Source organism: Plectropomus leopardus, chromosome 4 (genome assembly GCF_008729295.1).
Source record: "Plectropomus leopardus isolate mb chromosome 4, YSFRI_Pleo_2.0, whole genome shotgun sequence".
NCBI classification, from domain to species: Eukaryota; Metazoa; Chordata; class Actinopteri; order Perciformes; family Serranidae; genus Plectropomus; species Plectropomus leopardus.
In genome coordinates, this window is record NC_056466.1 from 18806938 (window position 1) to 18831834 (window position 24897).

A 24897-nucleotide genomic window follows, 5' to 3' on the forward strand; every position below is an offset into this window, starting at 1 on the left:
GCGTCGTAACAAAGCGCACCTGCACTTTTATCTGATAAATAAACTTGCAGATGGGGTTAATTCCACGTGTAGGCGCCACATATCACCGGTCTGCATGTTCTACAGCTCTAATTTTTCACCGCAGCGCGCCCTTGCCGCCTAGCCAGTTCCGTTTCCGTCATATCGTCCATTTTCGCATAATCGCACATGGTGCCGCACCGGCCGAGGACCGTCAGCCTCTTAATTTTTGGGATTCTGCTCCATAGTGGCGAGAAATCTGTCTCGTAGTAGCTGATAAATGCAAGACACGGTGGATATGGTGGACGACCCAGAGTATGAAGAGGAGGAGCCCTCCTTCAGCGACCCAGAGGACTTCGAGGATGACGTCGAAGATGAGGGTGAGCGACAGCAGGAAACGCGCCGGCTTTTTGGCCTGCTGCTAACAGTTAGCTTAACAGCTCTACCAACGGTGCTGTAGATGCTACAAAGCTAGTTAGCATGTCACTTTGCATTATGGTGTATAGTGTTTAAATTATACGTTTTTGTAACCATGAATAAAACGGATACATCACCATTTTCTTTAGACACATCCCCAACATCAGCTAACATTAATCGGTGTTATCTCAGACATTTTACGACCGTTGAAGCCTCACCCCAACTGCCTCTCACTGTGGCCTGACATTTAACGTAGAAAATGTAATCAGGGACAAATTGTACCAATTAAAATTTTTTTAGTACTTACTAGCCAGTGGATAATTAAGGACAAGATCACCAGTGTGAAGCTGCACTCTGATTTGGATAAATCAGCCGGTAACATGAGATATCTTTCATCAGTGTAACATTAATCCTAACGCAGAGCAGCAGGGGAGGTGATCCATATGTGCCTCAGGTCTGCAAATAAAACGTGAGAAAATGACACACCAGCGGAATGAATGATACATTAGATCCAGTTGACAGTGTATTAGACTACCCAGATTAAATCAGAGAAGTCTAATTCAACAGCCCTTCATGAAAATCAGCCCATGTGAAAAATGTAATGTTCAGGTTTTGTTCATACTGTTGCATGAGAGGTGTTGATTTAACTTTATGGCCTTTGTGGAGTCTGTAGCTTGTGCTGCGTAGATATTTTGTGCACTCCTATAACAATGTGGGTAGATTAATTGAAAACACATAACCGTATAAATAAATATTAGCCAGTAACACCACACACTACTGCCAATACAAAGTTAGAAGAGTGCAGATACCAAGCACGGGTATACAAGGACTATAATAACATAGCAGAAAAAGCCATATGTGTAGTGATTATAAAATACACTATATGGCAATTTTTAAATAAATATAGAACTAGATAACAAGGAACAAAATATAAGAACTAGCAATAGTTATGTGCAAAATATAATTTTAAAAAAAGCTAACAATAAGGTGCAAATAGGTGCAAATCAATATATTCAAGGGCATCAGTTGCTAATCATAAACTATAATTTAGGAAGAAACTTAAAAAAAAAAATCCGTTATCATTTTTGTGAAATTAAGGTTAGTATGATAGCATCAGCCAACTCTTCATTTTCCCTACAAGAGTATATTTATTCAGCTTAATTTCACTTCCTGCAGTCATCCATGCCCCACCTGCAGCGGCTCTGTTCCCCCCCAGAGGAGCCCACCGCACAGTTTGAGAACCACTACAATAGTTTAAACAGGGCGTACCTGTTAAAGTGGCAAAAGAATGCAGTAGGCTACTGTTTTTTTCAAAAGTCAGAATATTTTGGCTATTTAATACTATTTTCATAGTATACCACCCTTTACCTCCTGCCAACTGGGGCTATAGATAAAAATGGAAATTTAGTGAGTGATATGTTGAGGTGGCACTTTTGCTGGGGCTATTATTTCTGATTATCTCCACTGGGGATCAAAAAGGTATATCTTGATTCAATTCAAGCTAAGGACCTTTTCTGTGGGTACGGAACATTATATTATGAGAACATTATATTAATGTAAGGCTGAATCAGTTTTTATGCATTACATTAACGCACACTGGACTGGATTTCTTTATACTGCACACTGTAGGTTCATTTATTCAGACTAAAAATATTTACACTGCAACTTCAACCCCTGCACAACTGTGCAATTCCTCCATTGCACCTTTTGAATATACATCTTGTGTCTTTTATATTCTATGTTTTATATTTTTATATTGCTTCTATATTTTTTTTATCTTTTGTCTTATTCTATTTAAATGTGCTATTTTTATTCTTCCTTTATGTTAATTGTTTGCACCAAAACACCAATTCAAATTCCTTGTACATGTAAATTTACTTAGCAATAAAACCCGATTCTGATTCTGATACACTCTCTCCCCACGTTTCCCTGTGTGTACTGTATTGTTCAATGAAGGGAATAAAAAGTACTGATAACAATTTTGCCCATGATGTCCAAAAATGAAGGCAGTGTTCTCATTGCAGTTTGAATTAAAAGTTATCATGGCATCAACATGTATTTAGAAGCCCAGGCTGATACAGAGAGATCAGATAAGTGACTAACATTCCTATTTGTCTCCCATATCTTCCCACCCTCCTCTCTCATCTCCTCAGAGCTCCTGGATGACATCCTGAGGGAGAAGCCCCAGGAGGCTGACGGCATAGACTCGGTGGTGGTGGTGGACAACGTCCCTCAGGTGGGCCCAGAGCGTTTGGAGAAACTCAAGAATGTCATACACAAGATTTTCTCCAAGTTCGGCAAGATCACCACTGAATTCTATCCAGAGGCTGATGGTTTGACCAAAGGGTATGTGATTTGCTCTCTAGTCTTTTAATGCTGTGTATTTGCTTTAATGTTGAATTTAGGATGTAAAACAAACCCCTGTCTCACACAGGTACATTTTCTTGGAGTATGCTGGTCCTAGCCAGGCCCTCGAGGCAGTAAAGAACGCAGATGGATACAAACTCGACAAACAACACACATTCAGGGTCAACCTCTTCACTGACTTTGACAAGTGAGTGTGCCGTGTCTTAAAAGGCATGCAGTAAATTTGAAGGCAGATATGTGTGAGATGAGTACGTTCATTCCTTTTGTTTATTTCTCCAGGTACATGAACATCAGTGATGAGTGGGAAACTCCAGAGAAGCAGCCTTTCAAAGATTTTGTGAGTTTTGTTTTGTTTGTTTTTTTCTCCAATGTAATTCTAAGTAGTTTTGTACTCCAACAAATTAATATGCCTTAATGTTTTGTCTGTACAGGGTAATATGCGTCACTGGATTGAGGACCCAGACTGCCGGGACCAGTACAGCGTGATCTACGAAGCTGGAGAGAGGACCGCCATTTTCTCCAACGATGCTAAAGAACCAATAATAGCTGAAGAGAGAGCAGTAAGTAGTTGATCACACTTTGAAACGTGTGGTTATTGGAGATATTAAATGTCATTGAACAGTATTGTTTTGCTTGCAGATGTGTAAGATTTTTTTGTGTCTCGATTTCAGCGCTGGACAGAGACGTACGTGCGCTGGTCTCCTAAAGGCACCTACCTGGCCACCTTCCATCAGCGGGGCATTGCATTGTGGGGCGGCGAGAAGTTCAAACAGATTCAGAGGTTCAGCCATCAGGGCGTGTCCCTCATCGACTTCTCACCATGTGAGAGGTAATCAATATTTCTGCTTAGCAGTACTAATTGACATTTTGCAGTAGGAATCATTACCTGATGAAGCGCTTTTACTGTGTGTGTATAAGCATTAGCTTCAAGCGTTATTGAGTGATCGTAAATGGATGCACTGTTTGATGAAGTCATTCTAATGTAACTGTTTGAATTCAACTGTAATGATGAAATGATTCTTCTGTAACATCCAAAAAAAGAAATCCACATAAACATAGCCTCCCACTGACTTATCGCTGCTGGTCAATTGGATACCAGTTGCTTATAAAAACTGTACAACTTTAGACAATATGTAATATTTTATTATTAGTCAATTTTTTTTTCTTATAAAATTTGGTCAGTATGACTCATGCTGAAAAGAGAAATGCAGATCTTTAAATAGAGTCACATTATATATATATATTTTTTCTTTTGATGTTGCAGAGACGTGCAGATTGGTTTTTAACCAGTCAATTGGTGCCTTATTGTCACTGCACAGCTGTACAATGAGATTTGGTGTCTCCAGTGGTACATACAGTATACAGAAACTTCACAGACAAGCAAACACATAAAAAGGTTATATACATAAGTATAAAAACAATACATAGGTATAAAAATTGGGTATTTAAACTGGGGATTTTAATATATTCTTTTAAGGAAAATGGCTTGCAATAAAACAGGGATGTCCCAGTTATGTTGTCTGACCCCCATAAACATGGCCTCTTAATTTTTATGCATCCGCTGATTATTTACCCCCAAATGTTAAAATATGTATCTGAAACATTGAAACAGTTGTAAAAAACTAAATCATGCACTTCTTACTTGATTACTGAAGATCCCGGTTTAAAACTATTAAGATAATCTTATTGATAAAGGATGGGTGATGTTTAGATGAACAGAGTCATTTCTGAGCCATGTAAAGCTCCATGTGTGGCTGTGATACCTTCCAGGTATGTGGTGACTTTCAGTCCATTGATGGACACCAAGGAGGACCCACAGGCCATCATCATTTGGGACATTCTGACTGGACACAAGAAGAGAGGTTTCCACTGCGAGAGCTCTGCACACTGGCCCATCTTCAAGTCAGTTTTTCTCCCTCATTGTCAAAATCTCATTTGCTTCATTGTTGTTGTTGTTTTTTCACATTTGCTGCTCTTGCAGGGAGAGCACCTCACAGAGGCAAACATTAAGGCCACTGCACACATTAGAACATCACACACACACTCAATGTACCAACTTAAAGGTCATTTATACTCCCTTTACGTACAAAAATAGATTCGCCTGTTTCAAACGTCACTGATACTTCTATGATAACATAGACACAGCCAATAGATGTCAGTAAAAGGAAGAATCAAAAGTTTCTGACAACAGCAATGAAGGCAACAGTGTAGGAGGTTGCAATAATGTGCCTTTCAACAGAGGTAGCATTGTAGGCGGCAGTGATCTGTGAGGCCATGAAATAAAACGTTGTGACGTGGACTGAGAATTGTTTTCACTATATTACTAATTTGTTCTGTTCCATCATTTTTTTAAATGTCTTTGTTGTCAGCCACTGTCGTATCTCACTTAAAATTACCTACTCTGGCACCACTGCGCTGTTGCATCTGTAAGCTTTTAGAAAACGTGCCCAAATATGAACAACATGAACGCAGAGTACGGACAAGAAAGTCCATCTGTCTCCGTGTTACATATCTAATGTTGAGCATAAATGAACCCTTACCCTGTTGCTCTCCGGGCACATGTAGAGAGCACTGAGGGTCATCGGGGCTCGCTTTGGGAAAAGCCTAATCCCCACAGCCATAGCCGGCTTAAACAATAGGCCTCACTGAACAGGCCCGAGTGTGTACTGTTGTCTGATGTGTGTAATGCTGTGGAAAGGAATTTCCCCTTGGGGACGTTTAAGTCTAAACTCGATTATAATGGAGCATATTTATATTCAGATGGAGCCATGATGGGAAGTTCTTTGCCAGGATGACCACAGATACACTGAGCATCTATGAGACTCCAGTAAGTACACTTAACAAAAAAAACAAGTAGCTGTATTTATGCGAAGTGTAAAAGTGACATTAAAGCAATGCTTTGACTTTTTTCAGTCTATGGGCTTGCTCGACAAGAAGAGTCTTAAGATCAGCGGGATCAAGTAAGAGGCCTCAATGATGCTTTTATGATTTGTTTCTTTATTTCCACTCTTTAAATGGTGAGATATTGATAATAATTTGTGTGTTTGTGTATCTACAGGGACTTCTCATGGTCTCCTGGTGACAACATCATAGCATTCTGGGTACCTGAGGACAAAGATATCCCAGCCAGAGTGACTCTGATGCAGATGCCATCCCGTCAGGAGATCCGCGTCCGCAATCTCTTCAATGTCGTTGACTGCAAACTGCACTGGCAGAGAAATGGAGATTACCTGTGTGTGAAAGTGGACAGGACTCCTAAAGGAACACAGGTACACCGGTAGAGAGAAAGAGGGGAAACAACTGAGACCTCACTGGTAAAAAAAAAAACAAAAAAACAAAAAACTAAATTAATTTCTCAATCTTTTTCAGGGTGTGGTCACTAACTTTGAAATCTTCCGCATGAGGGAGAAGCAGGTTCCTGTTGATGTAGTGGAGATGAAGGGTAAGAATATATTGAACACAGAAATTAACTTCATGGTTTAAATAGAAAAGAAATGCCTGATCCGTTGTTTGTTGTGTTTCTGTCTTTCCAGAAAGCATCATTGCATTTGCATGGGAACCCAACGGCAGCAAGTTCGCCGTTCTCCACGGAGAGTCTCCCAGAATCAATGTCTCCTTCTATCATGTCAAAAACAACGGCAAGATCGAGCTCACAAGTGAGTTGATAGGACAGACGTAGTAACTGTCCTGTTGAGACTGTGTGGCACTGTCTGGGACCTTGTAATGTGACACTTTTTTTTGTCCTTTTTTCATAAAGAGATGTTTGACAAGCAGCAAGCCAACAGCATCTTCTGGAGCCCCCAGGGACAGTTTTTGGTGCTGGCTGGACTCAGGAGGTCAGTTTTGTTTGTGCGTGTGCGTGATTGACAGCAACAAGAAGCCACTGATGACAAACTAAATAACTTTTCTGACACCTCGTATGAGAGCTCAGCTCCTGATTCTAACTCTGATCTGAGGCTTACAGTATTTCAAATCGCACTTGTGTGTGTTAGGTCAGATGATTGTCATCTTTTGTGTGTGTGTGTGTATAATCTCTTTTCCTGTGTGTGCAGTATGAATGGAGCTCTTGCCTTTGTCGACACGTCAGACTGCACCATGATGAACATAGCAGAGCACTACATGGCCTCTGACGTAGAGTGGGACCCAACTGGTCGCTATGTCGTCACCTCCGTCTCCTGGTGGAGCCACAAGGTACGTGCTGCTCCCTGATGCCACAAATGCTTTTGTCTTTTTCTTCGCTGCCAGACCAATTCGCAGTTTAGCGTCGTGTCATATCATTCACAATAATAGCGGTATTTGGTTTGATATGATTAGAAAAAATCATATTTTGATACTGGCAGTATCAGTATTTCAACTTGCTGACATAATAAGCTCATACCACTCTGCACAGGCTGAAAGATCGTTGCTGCCAGCTCCACTATGGAGGAGTGAGCTCCAGAAACGGGAGCAACAACAGTCATGTGAAATCTGTGGCGTTGTCGGACCTGGGCTTCAGAGACTAAAGCACTGAATGTTTTATGAATATCCCGGGACTTTCAGTTTCTTTTAGCAACTTACCGCTCAGAGTAAAGTCAGTTGGCAGCTTCTCTGGCAGCAGCACAATGTCTCTCCCTCCCCCTCCTCCGCCATGGGGGTCTGATGGTCAGGGGGGAGAGTAGAGAAGAAATGGCAGAGTGGGGGAAAAAAAGCTCAACTGTTTGGATTTTTCCAATTAAAGAAAGAAGGAATGGTTTGTAGAAACGTTTTAATTAGTTATTTATTTAGCTGCAAATGCATGTTTTTGAAATTAATAATAAATTATTTTGGAGTATTTTTTCCATATAATCAAGAATGTCATTATTGCAAAAATGCCCTGAGATATTGTGATATTATTTTATGGCCATATCGCCCACACCTGTCACTGTTGATGTATGGAAATACGTACTAAACTTGCACTCTTTTCCCACACCTCTTTTTGTGTTTCAAGGTGGACAATGCGTACTGGCTGTGGACGTTCCAGGGACGTCTTCTTCAGAAGAACAACAAGGACAGATTCTGTCAGCTGCTCTGGAGACCCAGACCTCCCACCCTGCTCAGCGCGGACCAGATAAAGGTACAGTTTTATCTAACTCTCTCTCTGAGTGTGTGTGTGTGTGTGTGTGTGTGTGTATATGTATATGTATGTGTGTGTGTTAGTGTGTGGAGCCAGTGATGATAAACTAAATAACTTTTCTGACACCTCATATGAGAGCTGCACACACGGCTCCTGATTCCAACTCTGATCTGAGGCTCACAACTGCAAAATCCTGCATCCTGGTTCAATGAATACTTGAAATGGTATATGTTACATATTTGATTTGTGGCTGTGAAACCTTTCTTTGTTGTAAATATCCATCTTTTTCTTGCAGATGATCAAGAAGGACCTTAAGAAATACTCCAAGATCTTTGAGCAGAAGGATCGTCTGAGCCAGTCCAAGGCTTCTAAGGTTTGACCTGTTCATTTTTTTTTTTTTTTTACTATTCCAGGCTTTTCACATCTATCTTACCTTTTCGTTAAGTTGAGTTTGTTTGGAATTATGCTCTCACAACTAATTCAGCCTTCTCCATATTTTATGCTCCCTCGTCATCCAGTTCAAAGTGTTTACATACAGTATGTTAAAGTGTGATAAAGCAGATTATTAGTTATGATTCAATAATCTTTGTGCCTCTTGTGAAGACATTCAGCCTCTCTTGAGTCTCCATACTAGAGATAAACAAATAATGGCTTGATCCCCTTAACACTTGAAAGAAATAAGTAAAAAAAAAAAGTGATACAAGCTGCATGTTTACAATCCCAAACATACTGTTCTGTGAAGCTAAATGTTTTATGTGTCTTTTTTTTTTGAGTAGGAGCTGGTGGACAAGCGCAGGTCCATGATGGAGGACTACCGTCGCTACAGGGAGACAGCACAGCAGACCTATCTGGAACAGAAGAGCATCCGCCTCGAGCTCAGAGGAGGTCGGACTTCTCTCTTGTGTTTTGTTCTCCTGAACCTTTTGCCTGGGTGTCGCTGCGGTCTTTGTCCTTAGTTCAGAAAATCGCTGACATTTGTTTGTCTGTCCTTCAGGAGTGGACACCGATGAGCTGGACAGCAATGTGGACGACTGGGAAGAGGAGACCATTGAGTTTTTTATCAACGAAGAAATCATTCCCCTTGGAGATCTGTAGTCCCCTACGCAGGTAACGCACAGTTTGATATTTCCAACACACAATTAGGACATATTAGAGAAACTTGATTTCTAAATTGTGTCATTGTGTAGCTCCCAGTCAGTGGATGTTTCTGTCATAACTGCATATTTAGCTCCTGGTAAAGGGTCATATCACCCAAATTACAAAAAAAAAAATCTTATTTATCCCTGTTTGTATTTGTAGATAATTTTAGTTTGAAAGTTTTGAGGTGATAATTCTTCCACGTTCTAGATACAAAAGGGGCAAATGTGTTTTACGCTGTGCTGCTCTGAAAAAGCAGCTGTAAATCTCAACAACAGTGTCTTTCAGTGAAAATGTCAATGTATTCAATGGAAAGCGGCTGGATTCTGTAACCGTTGTGCGCCAGCTCATTCATTCCTCATGCAGCTGCTGAATTCTGTGAATGAAAGCTGTTCATGTTCTGCGTATGCAAAGAGAAATACCGAAGAGTTTTTTGTAGGCCAATACGGACGTTGTTGTTTCCCTGGTTTCCTCATCCAAAAGCCAATGAAATTTTGGATTATTGCAGAACATAAGCTCTGTTGCAAACAAACGTTTATGAAATTACACATTTTGTTAAGCAAGATGATCTTGACAAATGAACCCCACTTTTATGAGTTTTGGAGCATAAATGCAATCACCCAAAGTAAAAAGCCAACAGGCTATAAATGAACTACACAAGATTCATATGACTTGATGTCACCGCCGTGACAAGGCTGTCGAGCAGTGTCCGACGTGATGATGTTCTGTGTTGTCATTTAGTCACTCGTTAGCAACCAACTTGTGCTGGTATTGACTGACGTATTTTATATTGTAAAAACAAAAACAAAACGTGAAAGTCTCTTAAACTTGTGTTAACTACAGACCTAAATTCAGGCATCTAACCAAAAATCCAAAAATTCAAAAAAGCCATCAGAAAGATGTGCAAAAATGTTCACTCAGGTTTCAGGACTCATTCCAGCACCGCTCCATTATTCTACCACATCGAGGAGAAATAGTCATGTTCCTGCATCTGCCTTGCATAATGGATTAAGCCATTAGCATTGACAACCTTTGTTGGTGTATTATTTCATTTTGCTTATATAAATAACCAGAAATAGAAATCCATATAAGCATTATTGATCTGTATGTATCGTAATGTTCTCTCTCTCTCTCAGTCCATCCGTTTTTGTGTGGAAGGAGGAGAGAGGAACTGCGTCATTGATTGGAGAAGGACAAAGACCACGCTGTGAATTTTGGGCTTCACGGGCCTCAACTTTCAACTTTAGTGACATCATCAAAGCACGCCTTGCGGATCAGCAGCCACATCAAGACAAGAGAGGATTCTTTGTATTTGATATCTTCTCTCTGTCTCTCAGCATCATCCGCCCCTTTATTTTTTTCTCTGTGGAACTTGATATTCAGTAGAACTGCCTCATTTTTTTCTATTCACTAATTGGAGTCACTCACTGTCTAATCTCAGCCCCGTTTCTTATCGGACCTTCTCCAGGGGTTGTTTTATGAACTAGCCTCACCATGCTAGTGTGTTATCACAGGGCAGCACAGAGTGCCAAACCATTGGAGGGTGAAGGTGTTGTGACTAAACAAGTAGCCTTCTGTATTAATGTGCTGATGTGGCGCTATAGTGGCCTGTATCCTCCTCCTTTCAGACTAGGCTTTCACACAGGGAGGGGGTGCGCAGTGGGAATAACTTTAAATAAACATTCAAACACAATACTAACCGATTTAGTGTTTTTGTTTCTTTATTGCAGAATGAATCATCTGCTATTTTGTCCATTCAGACCTGGAACTGAAATCCAGCATGACTAACATGGCCAACAATTTTCATAATTAACCGTTTAAGTTAGAGATGTCCCAATCCCGTCTCAAATATAATTATCTGTGTTTTATCCAGCAAAGCTTTCATGTACAGCAATGTAACTAGGGCAACCATTGTAAATTCTCCACTGTGTTGTGTGTGGATAAGAGCAGGGGCTGAGCTCCTCATGTGATGAAAACACTACACGCACAAAACGACAACAAAAGCCAGTATGACACTTTATTTATTGCAGTTGGATGGTAAGTGGACTTGCACTTGTAGAGCGCTTTTCTTGTGTTTTGACGACTCAAACTGCCTTCACACTACTTGTCACTTTCAGCCATTTGTAACTACACAAGTTGCAATGTGACAAGTGCACAATTTATTTCAGCTCTGTGTAAGAGTTTCTTGCGTGTTGCTGTTGCGCGGTCATTTATGGCGCATGATGCTTCACCGCCATATTTGACCGCTGGAGAGCCTACCACGACCACACTTACCACGCCACTGCATGTGCAACAAAAGTTCTGCTAGGAAACGGCCAATAACTAATTAATAAATGTAATCTATGCAAAAGCTATATAGACAATAAAAATAAACAACAAAATACAGTTCATAAGTTAACTTTGTTAACTAAGTTAACTCGGTTGTCTGCACTGAAGCAACAAACACTGCTGACCACACGGGAAGTTTGAGGATTTCTGATTGATCTCATAATGGCGTTTAACATTGAACTCTGTGAGCAAAGAATTCACCTGTTTAGACATAAGGCAGATGAATTTATTTTCCCCAGATTATGACGATCCATTTTTCCTGACATTTGCTCCTTCAACCATACAGGGTTAATTTCTGTGGTGGCTTTTCCATCTCATTTCCACATCAAACGTCCAGTGTGTAGGGTCTAGGTGTATCTGTTGGCAGAAGTGATATTAAATATTCATAAGTACGGTATGTTTTCCTCAGTGTACAATCACCTGAAAATAAGAATTGTGGTTTTATTACCTCTGAGACATTTATATCTACATAAAGAGTGGCTCATCTTGTATGTTTCTACAGTAACCTAGACTGGACAAACCAAACGCTCTAGATAGGCCAGTTGCATTTTTGCTTCAGCCACTGTAGTTTACTTTTATTCTCAGCACGCGAGAGAAGTTTCAGTTGGCTGCCACCCTCTAACTTCACACTTAGATGCCACTAATTCCTGTACATTAGCTTTACCTTTAACCTTTCAATCCTGAGCTAATTGGCTAGATTTTTCTGTCTTATTTTAAATGAGAAGAAGGCAGTGAGCCATGAAAGAAGAAATGGCCAAACTAGCAAGAAATTAGTAACAAAAGTACAAAAAAGATTACATGATAATTAGTTGGGGGCAGAAAGAAGGGAAAAAAATGAAATAGAAAAAAAAAAAAAAAAAACAAGGCAAACAAGACTTGAAGAAAAGTGCTTAAAACTATGATTCTGTAACAGAATTTTAAGTATGTAATTATGATAATTAAAATGTAGCTTTTTTCTTTTTCCCCAAGACATGTTTCCATAGATTTAAAAAAGTAATTTTCTGTCTTCTAGTAATTTCTCGCAATTTGTTTCTTGCCAAGTTGCTCATTGCCTTTCATTCCTCCATGTTTTTGAAAGAATCATACCAATTTGCTCAGGGTTCAAAGGTTTAAATACTTGTGAAAGATGTCTGATTGCAGCGCAACAAAAGTGATGTCGCTCCAGGTGTGTGTGTGTAACTGCAGAGTTATCCAACTAAATGGCTAGATTTAGCTGACAGCACTAGCATTGATAAAAGAACATAATACTGTGACTCTTGTGAGATACCACTAGTTTCCATCCAACCAGTATCTTCATGTGAGTTGTCACTCTTAATCAGAGAGGCCTGAACAACTGAAATTAAAAGTGCTGAAATGAACTGCGGATGATCAAATCTAATGTATGCATTTCATGACATGTTCAGGGACTGCACGAAATGTTTCCACAGGCTGCACTTTGAGCAACTATACCTTAAATTGCAGCTGAAATGTGCTTACGGGGAAATTTCTCTCTGCTCGAATTATTCTAATATTTCTATCTCTCACCATAGTTCAAAATATTTGTAAATCAAGGTCACTCTCTGCCTCATATCTGCTGTGTATTTTGTGGACCTGAAAAATGTCAGCAGCCAAGATGATGGGGTCCTCTTTTTTTTGTCTGGACAGCTGGCCTGTCATTAAGGTGAATGTCTTCCTGGTAAAGTTATCAAGCCATCCCTACAGTGACTCACGAGTCATTTAGTCTGCTTGTGGAAAGTTAAATACAGTATAATTTCTTTTTTTGTAGGACAAATAAACTGTTCTGAAGACTTCTGTTGAGACGTTTTCTAGCAGGTTGGTTTGACCCGTGTCCATAATTACAGCACAGTTGGGCATTTCATATTAAACATTTGTGTCACTGTTTTTACCGGCTCTGCAGAGACTCGGCGTACAGGGAACAGTTAGTTCTTGATGTGCCAGCTTCATTTCAGTTCATTAGTTGATCCTTAATGGAAATGTGTGGTCAGGCAGTGATGTTCCACTCTATATTGACTCTAGGCTGCAGAGATCTTTTACCTCATTAACCTAAAGAGTTAATGTATGTATGGAGTCATGCTGTTTTACAGTAGCCTAGAACGGACAAACCAAACACTGGCTCTAGAAAGGGCCTTTCTCAAAGACCCTTTCCCTTTTTGGTGTTTTCACTTCTGTAACATAACTGCGAGATATCTAAATCCTAAATACTCGACCTTTAATAAGAAAAGTTACAAATCAGCGGAGCTAAGAAGTGCCAACTTATTTGATGTGGCACCGTCCTAGACTGTCTACTCTGTGGACAAAATGTCTTCAGTGAAATTTCTGACTTTTTTTAGTAACAGGATCTGTGTGGTCTCTGTGGACTGCTGCTGAGCCGCCTGCTCCCTTTGAAGTGGAGACAGCAGCCACCCTGTAATTTCCCCATCAGCTCTAAGATGTTATAAATACTCATTAAGAGACTGCTCTTCATTGAATCATGGCTGATACCACGTTTAGGATTTTGTGACTGACATAATGAGTTCAGAAAAGAAGAGAGCACACTTTACAATCTCATTTTTTTTATGTAACATATCCTTTCCATTTTATCTTCTAATAAATAAATAAATAATAGTAATAATAATAAATAAATAAAATGTTTATTGTCTTATTTTTAAATTACATTTACTATATATTTTTTTAAATTAATATCTTAATATCTCAAATTTTGATTTAATCTCAATCTAAACATATGTTTCAATTTATTTTCTATTTCTTTTTAAAAAAAAAAAATTTAACCTTTATTGCGATTTACAATTTATTTACTATGTCATTTTTCTTCCTTTTTCACTAACATCTCATTTTCATTCTACTTACTGATTTTTAAATATTTCTTTTTACAATGTCTTTGTCAAGTATCTAATGATTTGACCAACCATTGTTATTTTAATTTATGTATTGCATAACTTTTAATCTTTTTGATCTTTTTGTCCCCCTTCTGAGGTCGTCTTCAGGTCCCAAGACCTTATTTTGGAAACCAGTGCCATAGGCGTGAACGGGTTTATGGTTTCATAGGTTTAGTCCGGCAGCATGTGGTGTGTGTGTGTGTGTGTGTGTGTGTGTGTGTGTGTGTGTGTGTGTGTGTGTGTGTAAAACGAGAGTGTGTGAGGAGGAATAGGTGGAGGGGACGGTTTTCCGAATATCGCGAGATTTTGCTTCATTCTGGAGAGAGCAGACCGCCACAGTCCTGTCGTGCCCACCCGGCGGTCTCATCACCGGGCTGACGGACACACCGAGCAGGCGACAAAGGGCTGTCCGACCGGCACCATGGAGCTCATCAGCCGGGTAAGAGAAAACAAAAGATTCCGGTCATCTGTGGCATTTTTCTCAGACAGACAGATTCATGCTCAGACTGGCTTAATTGTCGCCGTGATGCTCCCGGTGTGAAGGGCATAAAGGGAACAGAACCGGGCTTTCTTTACACCTCAGAGGGAGCATGATGAGGGAGTTTGTGTGGAGAAAAAAACAGGAGCAGACATTTGAGGAAAATAAGTTCAGTCTTTTTGTCGTCGGCTGCTGCATGTGGAGTAAAAGTCCGTTTTAATGAGAGAGAGACAGTGTCCGGTGCTGCCGGTGAAAGGGCACATTGTAACCTGTGTGCTGTATAAATTAAGGTTGTTTTCCGATCGAGGATTGGCAGGAGGTGATATAAAGTTCCCTGCGAAAAAGGAAAATATTAACTCAAATTAAACAGTTTGTATCTCCTTTTAAATACCCATCATTTTAAAAGACGTAAAACCCAAGTGATATAAAAATTTACTCCGCAAACTTGCCATGGAGCTCCACAGACACATTAAAGTTCACATAGGAAAATTTGAATGTCTTTTTCCTCTCTTTTGCGCCTCTGTGCGCACGTGTGTGTGTAAGTACAGCGCGTGCCAAGACTCGTCTGACTCGAGTTTGTGGATGTTAATCTCTTAAAATAGGTCCCTCCAGCCAACGTGGAGTTTAGATTTAAAACCTAGTGGAAAGACACACCACAGAAAAAACAATAATTTTCTAAAAATATGAGCAGTAGGCCTAAGACTTTCTGTTTTGTTGTCTTTGAGTCTGGATTTTTTTTTTCTGGTTTTATTATGGCCGTCACTTTTTCCACTATTTTCCCCCGACAGCAGATGTTTTATGGGGCAGACAATAAGGGGTGTAAACCCTGCAGCATGCACTGGACTGAAGCTGCCTCCACCCCCACAGCCCCGTTTGTTCACGCCTCTGTGACAGTTGAGTGCCCTGTGCAGAGCCTGAGGTTCCCACGGCCCCTGGGCAAATTCACACCTGTCAAAACCATTTATAGCACATAGGCCTACTTTAAAAACTATTCAGTTAAAGATCTGGTAGGTAAAACATTATGGCTAATGACCATCACAAGTTGGATTAAGCTAAAGGTAAAAATACCCAAATATAAAAGTATTGCAGTAGCCTGCAAGTCACAGTCCTGCATATGATCAAAAATGCAGTTATCTTTTTGAAAGTGATGTTATCATTAGCTTACATTTTTTTCATACCAACTTTTACAACTTGAGTAACTGTTATTATAAAATAACAGACCTTTACATTGCTTTTTTATTTATTTATGTTTTTTTTTTTACATTGTTCTTAAAATGTTCATACACAAAACCAAACAAAAATAAGCATTTAAAATTATCGAACTATTAAAAATGATTAAAAGTGTAGAACAATAACCCAAAGAGATCACATCATTATGATGAAATTCTGCAGATCGTCTATATATGATAGCCTATATATTAAATTGTTAACCAGACCTACATAATGGTTTTCCTCATACAGTAAGCTCCAAGCCTGTGCTCACACTCTTTAATGTGTTATTCACTGTGTTGGCATTTATAAACACCACCCACTCACCAATTAATTCTGCATTTTTTCAGTGAAAACAGCACCCATCACATTGAGTTCACACTCTGTGTTTAACGCTATGAGACATAAAATGTCAGCTGACTTATACTGCTTATTATGTTTGTTTCTGGTGCATGAAAATGTCACTATAGGCTCTCACATACTATTATTAGCATCCTTGAAATTATTATAAGCCACTGATGATAGCCCTCATGCCCCAATGGCTGTTTTGTGAAATTTATCTGACAATACATGCGTGAGGCAGTCAGCTGAATAATGTGTAAGGTTTAATGTCTGTATTTTTTTTAAATTTCATTTCAGTTTACTTTGTGCCATCTTGATTTTTATTGTTTTAACCTAACCGTTGAATGTAAGAAAAGTAGAGCCGCTGCTTGTTGTTGCCTTGGCAACCAGCCACTCATAAGCTGTGTTTGAAACCGTCCCCTCAGTCACTCACTCACTATTTATTATGTAGTGTGTATTAAATAATGCACTATATAGGGAAAACCAAACAAGATTTCGGACACTATGTTGGAATTTTTTTCCCACGGACACATATAGTGGAGTAATGGCATGCTGAGCAGAAAATGAAGTCCCACTTCCTCTGAATATTTCGTAATCTGAGCTTCTCTGTTCTTTGTTGTGGTAAGGTAGACAGTGGCGTGTGTGCATGTTGAGGCTGTTTTCCAATGGCAGGCTAATTAATGCTACCCTGCACTGCAATCTTACAGCGGTTACAGCTGAAAATGCTGTCCCGACCCACAGTGTCATTGCAGAAGCGTAACACCCGCCCTCTACCCCCAGGTTAACACTACTAGCTCTGTAAGCACTGATGCTGTTGTTAGCACTGTTAGCACTGTTAGCACTGTTGGTTTATAGCCACCGGCTCATCCACCTCCATGCTGAAAACTGAATGAAAAATGCTTGGAATTTAATCTACTCTTTCTTTAATAACATATGAGGTCTAAATACACTTATCAAGAATTGTTTCAGTTTAAATACAAGGACCTGCTTATATCGGTATAATTTTATTTTGAACAAAAACAGGGAACTCCAGTAGTGGGTGAAGTTTGGAGATCTTAGCAAGACCCATTATAAACTCCTTTACAAATCAAAGTCCTGCATTCATAATGTCATATAAATTTAAATATAAATAAATTTAAGTACAAAAACGGTAAAAATATACCTAAAATATCAAAAGTATTAATAGGCTATAGAAAGGTCTCTGAATTTTTTATGAATGGATTATAATTACTGAAGTGCTAAAATGAGTCCAATCAGTTTATGATGAACCAGTGCTAACTGTGGCCTCAAGTAGAAATAATGGAATGATTAAAAAAAAGTTATAATTTGGTGTAACAGTAGTACAAGTAAACCCATGTTTAACGTCACTAAAACAGCATACTTTACAGTTAAAGTTTGCATTGGCCACCGCAAGCAACAGGTCATACAAGATCAAGAAAGGCGTTAGCAGCAAAACTACTAAGTGTATTGAGTTTAGCAAGGGTGTATTTTACTTGTCATGAATTTAACCTTTATTTGTTCAAAGAAAATGTTTGCCATTTCTTCTTTCAAAAGTTGGTCAGACTGGATCTAATTTTAACTATTTTTTTAACTACTGGGTAGTTCAAACTGTAACAATAGATCATGATTTATTAGATCATTATGTATTTTGTGTGTCTTCAGCCAGGGAGTGAAATAAGTGTATTAGATGATAAAATGTGATATTTCGCTCTTCATAGTACAAACATAGTAAGTGTACTTATGTTATATGTACACTGGTGAACCCCAGTACGTGTTTTGTGAAGCTGAGCCACTGAAGATGCCACATTATCTTTGATTTCCTAAGAATGAATCAGTTTGTTGTTAATTAATCCTTTTACTTCATTTAAAGTGTAAAAGCGGAACCGGGGTCTCAGTTACATTTCCTGTTTCTTTTAGTTGCAGCCAGCAAGCAGGAAGTGTGTCCTTCCGCGATAGACAGTCACCATGGAGCTAAGATAACCTCTTCCTCTTTTCTTCACCAATCACGGCTCTTGAATAAGTGCAATCATGGGAACATGGCGTGGTCTACGGATGGCGTTCATTCTGGGGTCTTTGTTTATGATTCTGCTGATCATCGTGTACTGGGACGACGTCGGGGGCTTCAACCTCTACCCGCTGCAGGACCCCAAACACGAGTCGCTTCACCCTCGGACAACTACTGGGCCCTTACACTCTACATCCACCAGCAGAGCCCTGACCAGTTCGCGCTTCATCATCCCCACTACTGCTCCCACTACAACACTGGTCCCCGAGGAGACAGCGGAAGCAGCTGGGGAGCATACAGAGGAGGAGGGGGTGGAAAAACAAGAACAGAGGAAGGAGGAAACCAGGGAGGATGAGGAGGAGAGGAGTATTACTGCTGTGGATGATAGGGAGCAGGAGGCGAGGAAACAGAGGATCATGGATGTTTGTTCAGGAAAGGACGCTGTTGAATTCCCTGGAAGGACTCGAGCATTTGAGCAGATCCCCAACAGGGAACTGGATCATCTGATAGTGGATGACACTCACCAGATTATCTACTGCTATGTTCCCAAGGTGTGTGTTTGTCTGTGTGTATTTTTGTGAACATGCGGGCGGTGGTATGCGTGTGGGTGGTGAGCTTATTCACTGTGTTTGGATGTAAGTGTAAGAAAAAAAGCAAGAAAGACAAAAAAAATTTCTAGAGTTTTGGAACTGGTCAAAACACATGTACACACCCACATCTGAACATCTTGTTTTTCCTTTTTCTTTCCCTCCGTTGTTCTCTGTTCAGGTGGCGTGCACCAACTGGAAGAGAGTGATGGTGGTTCTATCTCAGTCTCTGATCTCGCCCTCCTCAGGAAAACCTTTCACTGACCCAGAGGCTGTACCTCCTGACCTCGTACACAACTCCTCTCTACACCTAACTTTTGCCAAGTATGACACACACACACACACACAGATATGTAAATACTCACAGAGACAAATTGATGAGAACTTTTCCATTAAATTCATATTTTATGGATAGGTGTTAGCCACAGCCTGGAATACGCTCATAAATCCAAATCCTTCCAGCTCCATCTCAGCCCCGAGGAAGTTTCTGACTAGCCACTTGGAAATAACACTGCAATATTTTTTGAATAATTCATTTTAAAGTATATCCCTAAGTAAGTGGGTGGAGAATTACTAAATCTCTTTAATCTCTATAATTTGCTTAATGTTATTGAATACTTTTTTTTAAAATCTAAAAACATTGACATTAGAGCCCATGAAGTCAGCCGTAAAAAATGGTACCGATTTAACATACTTCTGAGCTGAGCTTCTTTAAATCATCCTTGCATGATATGTAGGGCTGTACCCAACGCAAAATGATGTCAATGGAATCAGATTGGGCTGTTCAATACGAATATTTGACTATTCAGCCTTTTTTCCATGTAGTGTTTGAGAGTTTGAACAGGGTTTGGCACAACGTTCAGGGTGACTTAAAATCAGATATTAAAGTAAACAAGCTAACTGCACTAACAATAGATCAGAAATCTGCAGCAACATTTTTTGTTGACATTGAATAACAAAGAAAAGCTGGAGATGGTGTCCTATTAAATTGCTGTGAGCTCTTAATTTTCCACTCCTAAGCAGAAGGTGGAAGAGAGCGTTATCTCTGAGCCTGACGGGTCGTCCGGGAAGCTGCGTCAGTGTCTGCAGCTGCCTGTACTGGAGAGCAGGCACTGTACTGAAATTGACGAGCGCTCACTCTTCAGCTAAATTTTGGACCAGAATTTCCCTGGAAGTACGCTGCATGCTTACAGGAAGAAAAAAACTCAACTTGAAGGAGTCTTAGTCAACTAAGGGGTCTCTGACTGTTAATTCAGATCTCAGACTGTCAAGGAGCCCTAATGATGGACTTAAAGGGAAACTATGCCCATTTTCAAAATTCATACGTTATTCCTATGATCTACGACAGTGCAAAAATATTAGTAAACGTGAACAACTCTCTACTGAATCCAAACATTAGAGTGCAAAAACTCAAATTTGTGATGTCACAGAGTATTATGTCTGGAGCAGCTATACCGACAAAAATTATGAAAGTTGTTCTCGATGACAGCGAGAGCAGCCAGAAGAGTGCTCTGAATATATAGAAACATTTTATGTTTCAGAACTGGAAACACTACAGTAGAATAAAGCTCATTGGGTCTATAGCAAGACTTTCTTCTCTGGTTTCTGGCTTTTGTTCACAAATATTTATAAAACTTTCCTAGGCCATGGAAGTAACATGCTGAAATTCTAAATTTACGGTGTTCCCCTGTAATGCTTCCTCCAGGCAAGCCTCAGTTTCTGAAGAAAAATTAAGAATGACATTACAAAAATGTAAATTATGTCAATAATGGGCAGCATACAGGATGAAACAGATCCTTCAGCCTTTGATATACATTCAAGCAAAAATGTGGAGTGCTACCTATATGCAGAGGCATCAAGTATTACTTGTACAATAAATTAATTATTTTTCTACTTAACAAGAGCATTTTATGTTGTACTTGGTATATTTGGGCAACAGCAACAGTACACATTGAACAGTGTTGCAGGACAAAACAATGACTTTTCAAGAAAGCACATAGCCTTCACAAACCAAATTCCTTCAGAGTAACCAAGCCCCCTCTATAATTTCTTTAACAACACGGTAAAAATCTCTCCAACAAGTCAACATGGAAAACAGAGACTAAAAAATGTGTCTAAACAAGACTGGAATGCCAAACAAACCACACACCTCCATCTCACGATGACAACAAAGAGAATTCAACCAATAAATCAGGTTGTCAAGGCAGAACTAAAGAAACTTAAGAAAACACGATTTGTAAATTATTCTCTTTTTAGCAATTCTCCCTCTACTTCTTTTCAAAGGGCCATTAATAAAAAGACCTCCATGCTTTTCTTTTTTAGACAGCTCTACACTTAGATATTCAGTTATGCTGAAACTGTGTTTGAGAAACTATCCGTGGGCTAAAGGAGTTATTTATTGAGTTGACACTTGGAAGAGGAGAGTGGAAACGACAGGCGGGGGGACTGCTGCTGCTGCTGCGGCACAGACGGACCTTTCTCTGCCTCTCAGGAGCCGTCTGTTTGGATACGAGTATCTAAACATAAGGTTTTGTATATGCACTGATGTACAAAAAACATTTTTCCTCTAATAGCTACAGTTGGAAGCTTTAATAAAAGTAACTCTCTGTCTTAACTGAAAATGTCACCACCGTATTACATGAGGCAGATAGTCAGTGAGAAAAATGATGCCCCTCCTCCTCCTGCTGCCTCTAATTGCATTTGCTGGAATCCAATGCAGCTCACAGACCTGGCCGCCATGTTGAAAATATAGTTGAGCCACAACCCCCACCGTCCGGAGCAACTTTCTCATTTTACACTTACTCAGTACATTAAAATATGTTTCTGAATACATATGAGGCAAGAAAAAGGAAATGCAGTAACACAATCTTGACCCATATTTCATCAGCGCTGCCTAGTTTGACAGTTTGACTGCAGTTCATGAGCAGCGATCGACATGAGCTGCTTTAGAAACTGTGATTGACTTTGTTATGACTTCATGATATGCACAGAAACTCATGCTGTAATTATGTTGACAGAGATTGCAATGTAAGTCTTGATTTTAGTGGGAATGGTAGTTTTTGCATTTCATTTTCACTGAAAAAAATATGATGATGAGGAACTATTTTTGCTGGGGTTTGTACCAAACAAGCATGATTCCTTACTTCTGGAATACGATTTTTAGGTCAGTCATGATGGTACTTTTACACCACGTGTATATAGTGACAGTTTCAGCAGATATGACAAAAGTTGTTTTTTATCAGAAAATACCACAGACAGCTGTAAGGGCTGATCTGGCTTTGTTTTTAAGTCTTTAAGTAACATCACCAAATATTTTCAGTGTTGCACGAGACTGCACAACTGTTACTCAGAAGCATTTCAGTCTGAACACTCGAGATCTGCGCTCACGGTGTTGTGTGTTGTTTGTCTTTCACCAGGTTTTGGCGCCATTATGGTTCTCTCTCTCGCCACCTGATGGCACTCAAGCTCCAGCACTACACCAAGTTTCTGTTTGTACGAGACCCTTTTGTCCGTCTAATCTCGGCCTTCAGGAACAAGTTTGGAAGGTGTGTGTCTGTCATGGTGCGACTCAGAGTGGGTGTGTGACTGTGGCAGTGTTTGAGTCGAGGGCGAGGCTGAGGACTGGGGTTCAATTTTTATTAAGCAGCAGTCCTATCATTCTTGAAATGCATGCATTTGTTTGTGTTTTAAGGCCAAATGAGGACTTCTACAAGCAGTTTGGTTCTGTCATGCTGCGTCGTTATGGCAATGTGTCAGGCAGTTTGCCCGAGAGAGCGGCTGAGGCGTTTGCAGCTGGAATCAAACCGACATTTCAGCAGTTTATCACATACCTGCTGGATCCAGAGACGGAGAGGGAGAGTATCTTCAACGAACACTGGCGGCAGGTATTTATCTCACACACCAGTGTAAGAGTAACCTTATTTCTGAGATGATTGCATTTCATGAGATTGCAGTGTGCTCACTCTCCCCTTCTGTGGGTTCAGTTCCACTTCCACATTGTTTTAAAATACCAGTATAACAAGGAATTCTTGCTAATGCCAAAGACAAAATCTCACTTTGTGAGTGGTGTGTCTCAATTTATACTATATAGTCTTCTACAGTAATTCTATGAAGCATACATAGTATACTAATGTTGACATTGCACTATTTTGTCAGTTGATATACAGAAATTGATGTGTCATAATGAGAAAAGATTCAAGTGCCACTGGACCCTTGGCCAATTTCAATTTGAATATTTTACAGATAAACCAAAACCAAAACCATTATCTTTCTATCTGTGTGTGTGATCTGCTGTTACGTTTTGTCAGCTGTTGTTGGAGCTGTGACTTTCTCCTTTTTGTAACTGTGAGAAGCTCCTTTTTTGTGTTGTTTTGCTGTTCAACTGCATCCAACAGTTGGACACAAATCTTACCTTAGTGTACATGCTGGGATTTATCAGCATACACATTTTCATATGGCCACTACCATGTACACCAAGAGTACAGAAGCGGCTCAAGAGAGATACACGCTTTCTCAAATTTAGATTTAACTTTAAACAGTGGTACTCAAATATAAACCATATTCTGTTACTGCGGTGCCTCTTTCTCATATCAAATGTTTTTAGAAACATATTTTAACTTACTGTTGAACTTTAAGACTGCTTGTTACCAGCTGGCCCACATATTGTCTCCTGTATCAAAATGGACAAGCTCGCAGTACTTCATCAGCCAGCGAGAGCAGCACAGTGCATTGTGGTAGTTGTAGGTTTTCTGCTTCTTTAGCAAAAGGAAATGCCACAACCTTTTTCCTTTTTTTCTTGTCATGTAGCATCAATTTCAAAAGCATTTGTACTTTCTTCCTGCAAACACAGCCCAGTTTTATGAAAAGACCATCTTTCCAGCAGTGAAATGCTTAAATTGTCCTGCCGCTATTTGTCAGTTATCTTCTTGTTTGTTTGTTTTTTTTTACTTTTTACTTCATGTGTTATTATTTCATGTGCTCTTTATTTTCTACCTCTGCTATTCATATGGTAATTGAGGAGGGCAGTTTAGCCAAAAACATTTTGGGTAATAAACAGACCAGAAGTCACATTGTGTGACTTGCTTTTCATGTATGCCAAGACACACAGACACAGAGACACACACACACACAGTACAAACAGGTATTACAAAGTCACAAAAAAACTGAAGACCTGCTTGTTGTGTGTTTCAGGTGTACCGTCTGTGCCATCCATGCCAGGTGAAGTATGACTTCATTGGACGATTAGAAACCCTGGAAACGGACGCGGAGCATCTGCTGAAGCTTTTGGAGGTGGATCATCTGATACGTTTCCCCTCAGGGGCTCGGAACCGCACAGCAGCCAGCTGGGAAAGAGACTGGTTTAGACAGATTCCCATGGCAATGAGGAGAGAACTGTACAAGCTGTACGAACCAGACTTTGAGCTGTTTGGCTATCCCAAACCTGACAGCATGCTCCACCAGTAGACCACACCGATCCAAAGGCCTGGGCACTGCACTGTGCACAGAGCCCATCGCTCAACTACCTGCACACAGCCGGCAAATGCCTTTAAACACGAGTCTATGATGCTGTTTGTTTTATTTGTTTTGTGCATACCTCAAATGACAGAAGTGCCTGCCAGTATTATTTTATTGTTGTCATCATGTCATATGTAAAGCACACCTGCTTACAAGCTGCATTATCCCAGTCTGTTTTCCCCATGTAAAGGCACTTTGGATAGTATTTTGTGAATAGTATTTTGTTAAGTTAAAGGGAATGGACTGGGGCTAATGGCTGACTCACATCTCTCTGAAGGGAAACGTGTTACAGAGAAATAAAGTGTTTTTGTAAATGTCTTACATTCTTTTTCTACTTTTGCTGCATATGTGTGAGAAGTACTCGGATAGGCTATCTTAAGCAAAAACAGCAGTAGCACAATGTAAAAAGTAAATTGCAGGTAGAAGTTCTCCATGAAAAATATTTACGTTAAGGGCTCTTCCACAAATTTTACACATGAAGGTAATAATCGTGACATGAATCGGTTTAATAGTCTGGGGAGTACTACACAGCCCTTGTTGTATAATAG

The 24897-nt window shown here is 39.8% G+C and overlaps 2 protein-coding genes and 2 non-coding genes across 4 annotated transcripts; all 4 read left to right on the top strand.

Annotated features, from left to right (window-relative positions):
• Positions 1 to 162: 162 nt before the first annotated feature.
• Positions 163 to 10703, top strand: eif3ba (eukaryotic translation initiation factor 3, subunit Ba). The gene is made up of 19 exons (XM_042485527.1): positions 163 to 377; positions 2568 to 2760; positions 2849 to 2968; positions 3061 to 3118; positions 3213 to 3341; positions 3453 to 3610; positions 4552 to 4683; positions 5542 to 5608; positions 5695 to 5741; positions 5840 to 6050; positions 6151 to 6223; positions 6315 to 6437; positions 6539 to 6617; positions 6834 to 6972; positions 7748 to 7873; positions 8169 to 8246; positions 8650 to 8758; positions 8868 to 8980; positions 10147 to 10703. The coding sequence occupies exons 1-18, from the start codon at positions 278 to 280 to the stop codon at positions 8966 to 8968; spliced, it is 2043 nt and encodes a 680-aa protein (XP_042341461.1). The 5' UTR covers positions 163 to 277; the 3' UTR covers positions 8969 to 8980; positions 10147 to 10703.
• Positions 6660 to 6741, top strand: LOC121942703. The gene has a single exon (XR_006105819.1). It is a non-coding gene; the product is annotated as a small nucleolar RNA SNORD60 (small nucleolar RNA).
• Positions 7964 to 8052, top strand: LOC121942712. Its single transcript, XR_006105826.1, has one exon. It is a non-coding gene; the product is annotated as a small nucleolar RNA SNORD60 (small nucleolar RNA).
• A 3810-nt stretch (positions 10704 to 14513) lies between the features above and the next one.
• LOC121942524 (carbohydrate sulfotransferase 12-like) lies at positions 14514 to 24670 on the top strand. Its single transcript, XM_042485750.1, has 6 exons — positions 14514 to 14653; positions 18161 to 18799; positions 19017 to 19159; positions 22252 to 22380; positions 22527 to 22719; positions 24026 to 24670. Exons 2-6 carry the CDS (start codon positions 18272 to 18274, stop codon positions 24296 to 24298), a joined length of 1266 nt encoding a protein of 421 aa, XP_042341684.1. The 5' UTR covers positions 14514 to 14653; positions 18161 to 18271; the 3' UTR covers positions 24299 to 24670.
• The last annotated feature ends 227 nt before the right edge of the window (positions 24671 to 24897 follow it).

What these genes read in the sequence shown, in the direction of transcription:
- LOC121942524 (XM_042485750.1), top strand. Translation starts at nt 18,272, where the DNA reads ATGGGAACATGGCGTGGTCTACGGATGGCGTTCATTCTGGGGTCTTTG. An exon ending in TTCAGGAACAAGTTTGGAAG is followed by an intron (nt 22,381 to 22,526) that starts GTGTGTGTCTGT and finishes TTGTGTTTTAAG; the next exon opens with GCCAAATGAGGACTTCTACA. An exon ending in TCAACGAACACTGGCGGCAG is followed by an intron (nt 22,720 to 24,025) that starts GTATTTATCTCA and finishes TGTGTGTTTCAG; the next exon opens with GTGTACCGTCTGTGCCATCC.
- eif3ba (XM_042485527.1), top strand. Translation starts at nt 278, where the DNA reads ATGCAAGACACGGTGGATATGGTGGACGACCCAGAGTATGAAGAGGAG. An exon ending in CGGCAAGATCGAGCTCACAA is followed by an intron (nt 6,438 to 6,538) that starts GTGAGTTGATAG and finishes TTTTTCATAAAG; the next exon opens with AGATGTTTGACAAGCAGCAA. An exon ending in CCGCCTCGAGCTCAGAGGAG is followed by an intron (nt 8,759 to 8,867) that starts GTCGGACTTCTC and finishes TCTGTCCTTCAG; the next exon opens with GAGTGGACACCGATGAGCTG.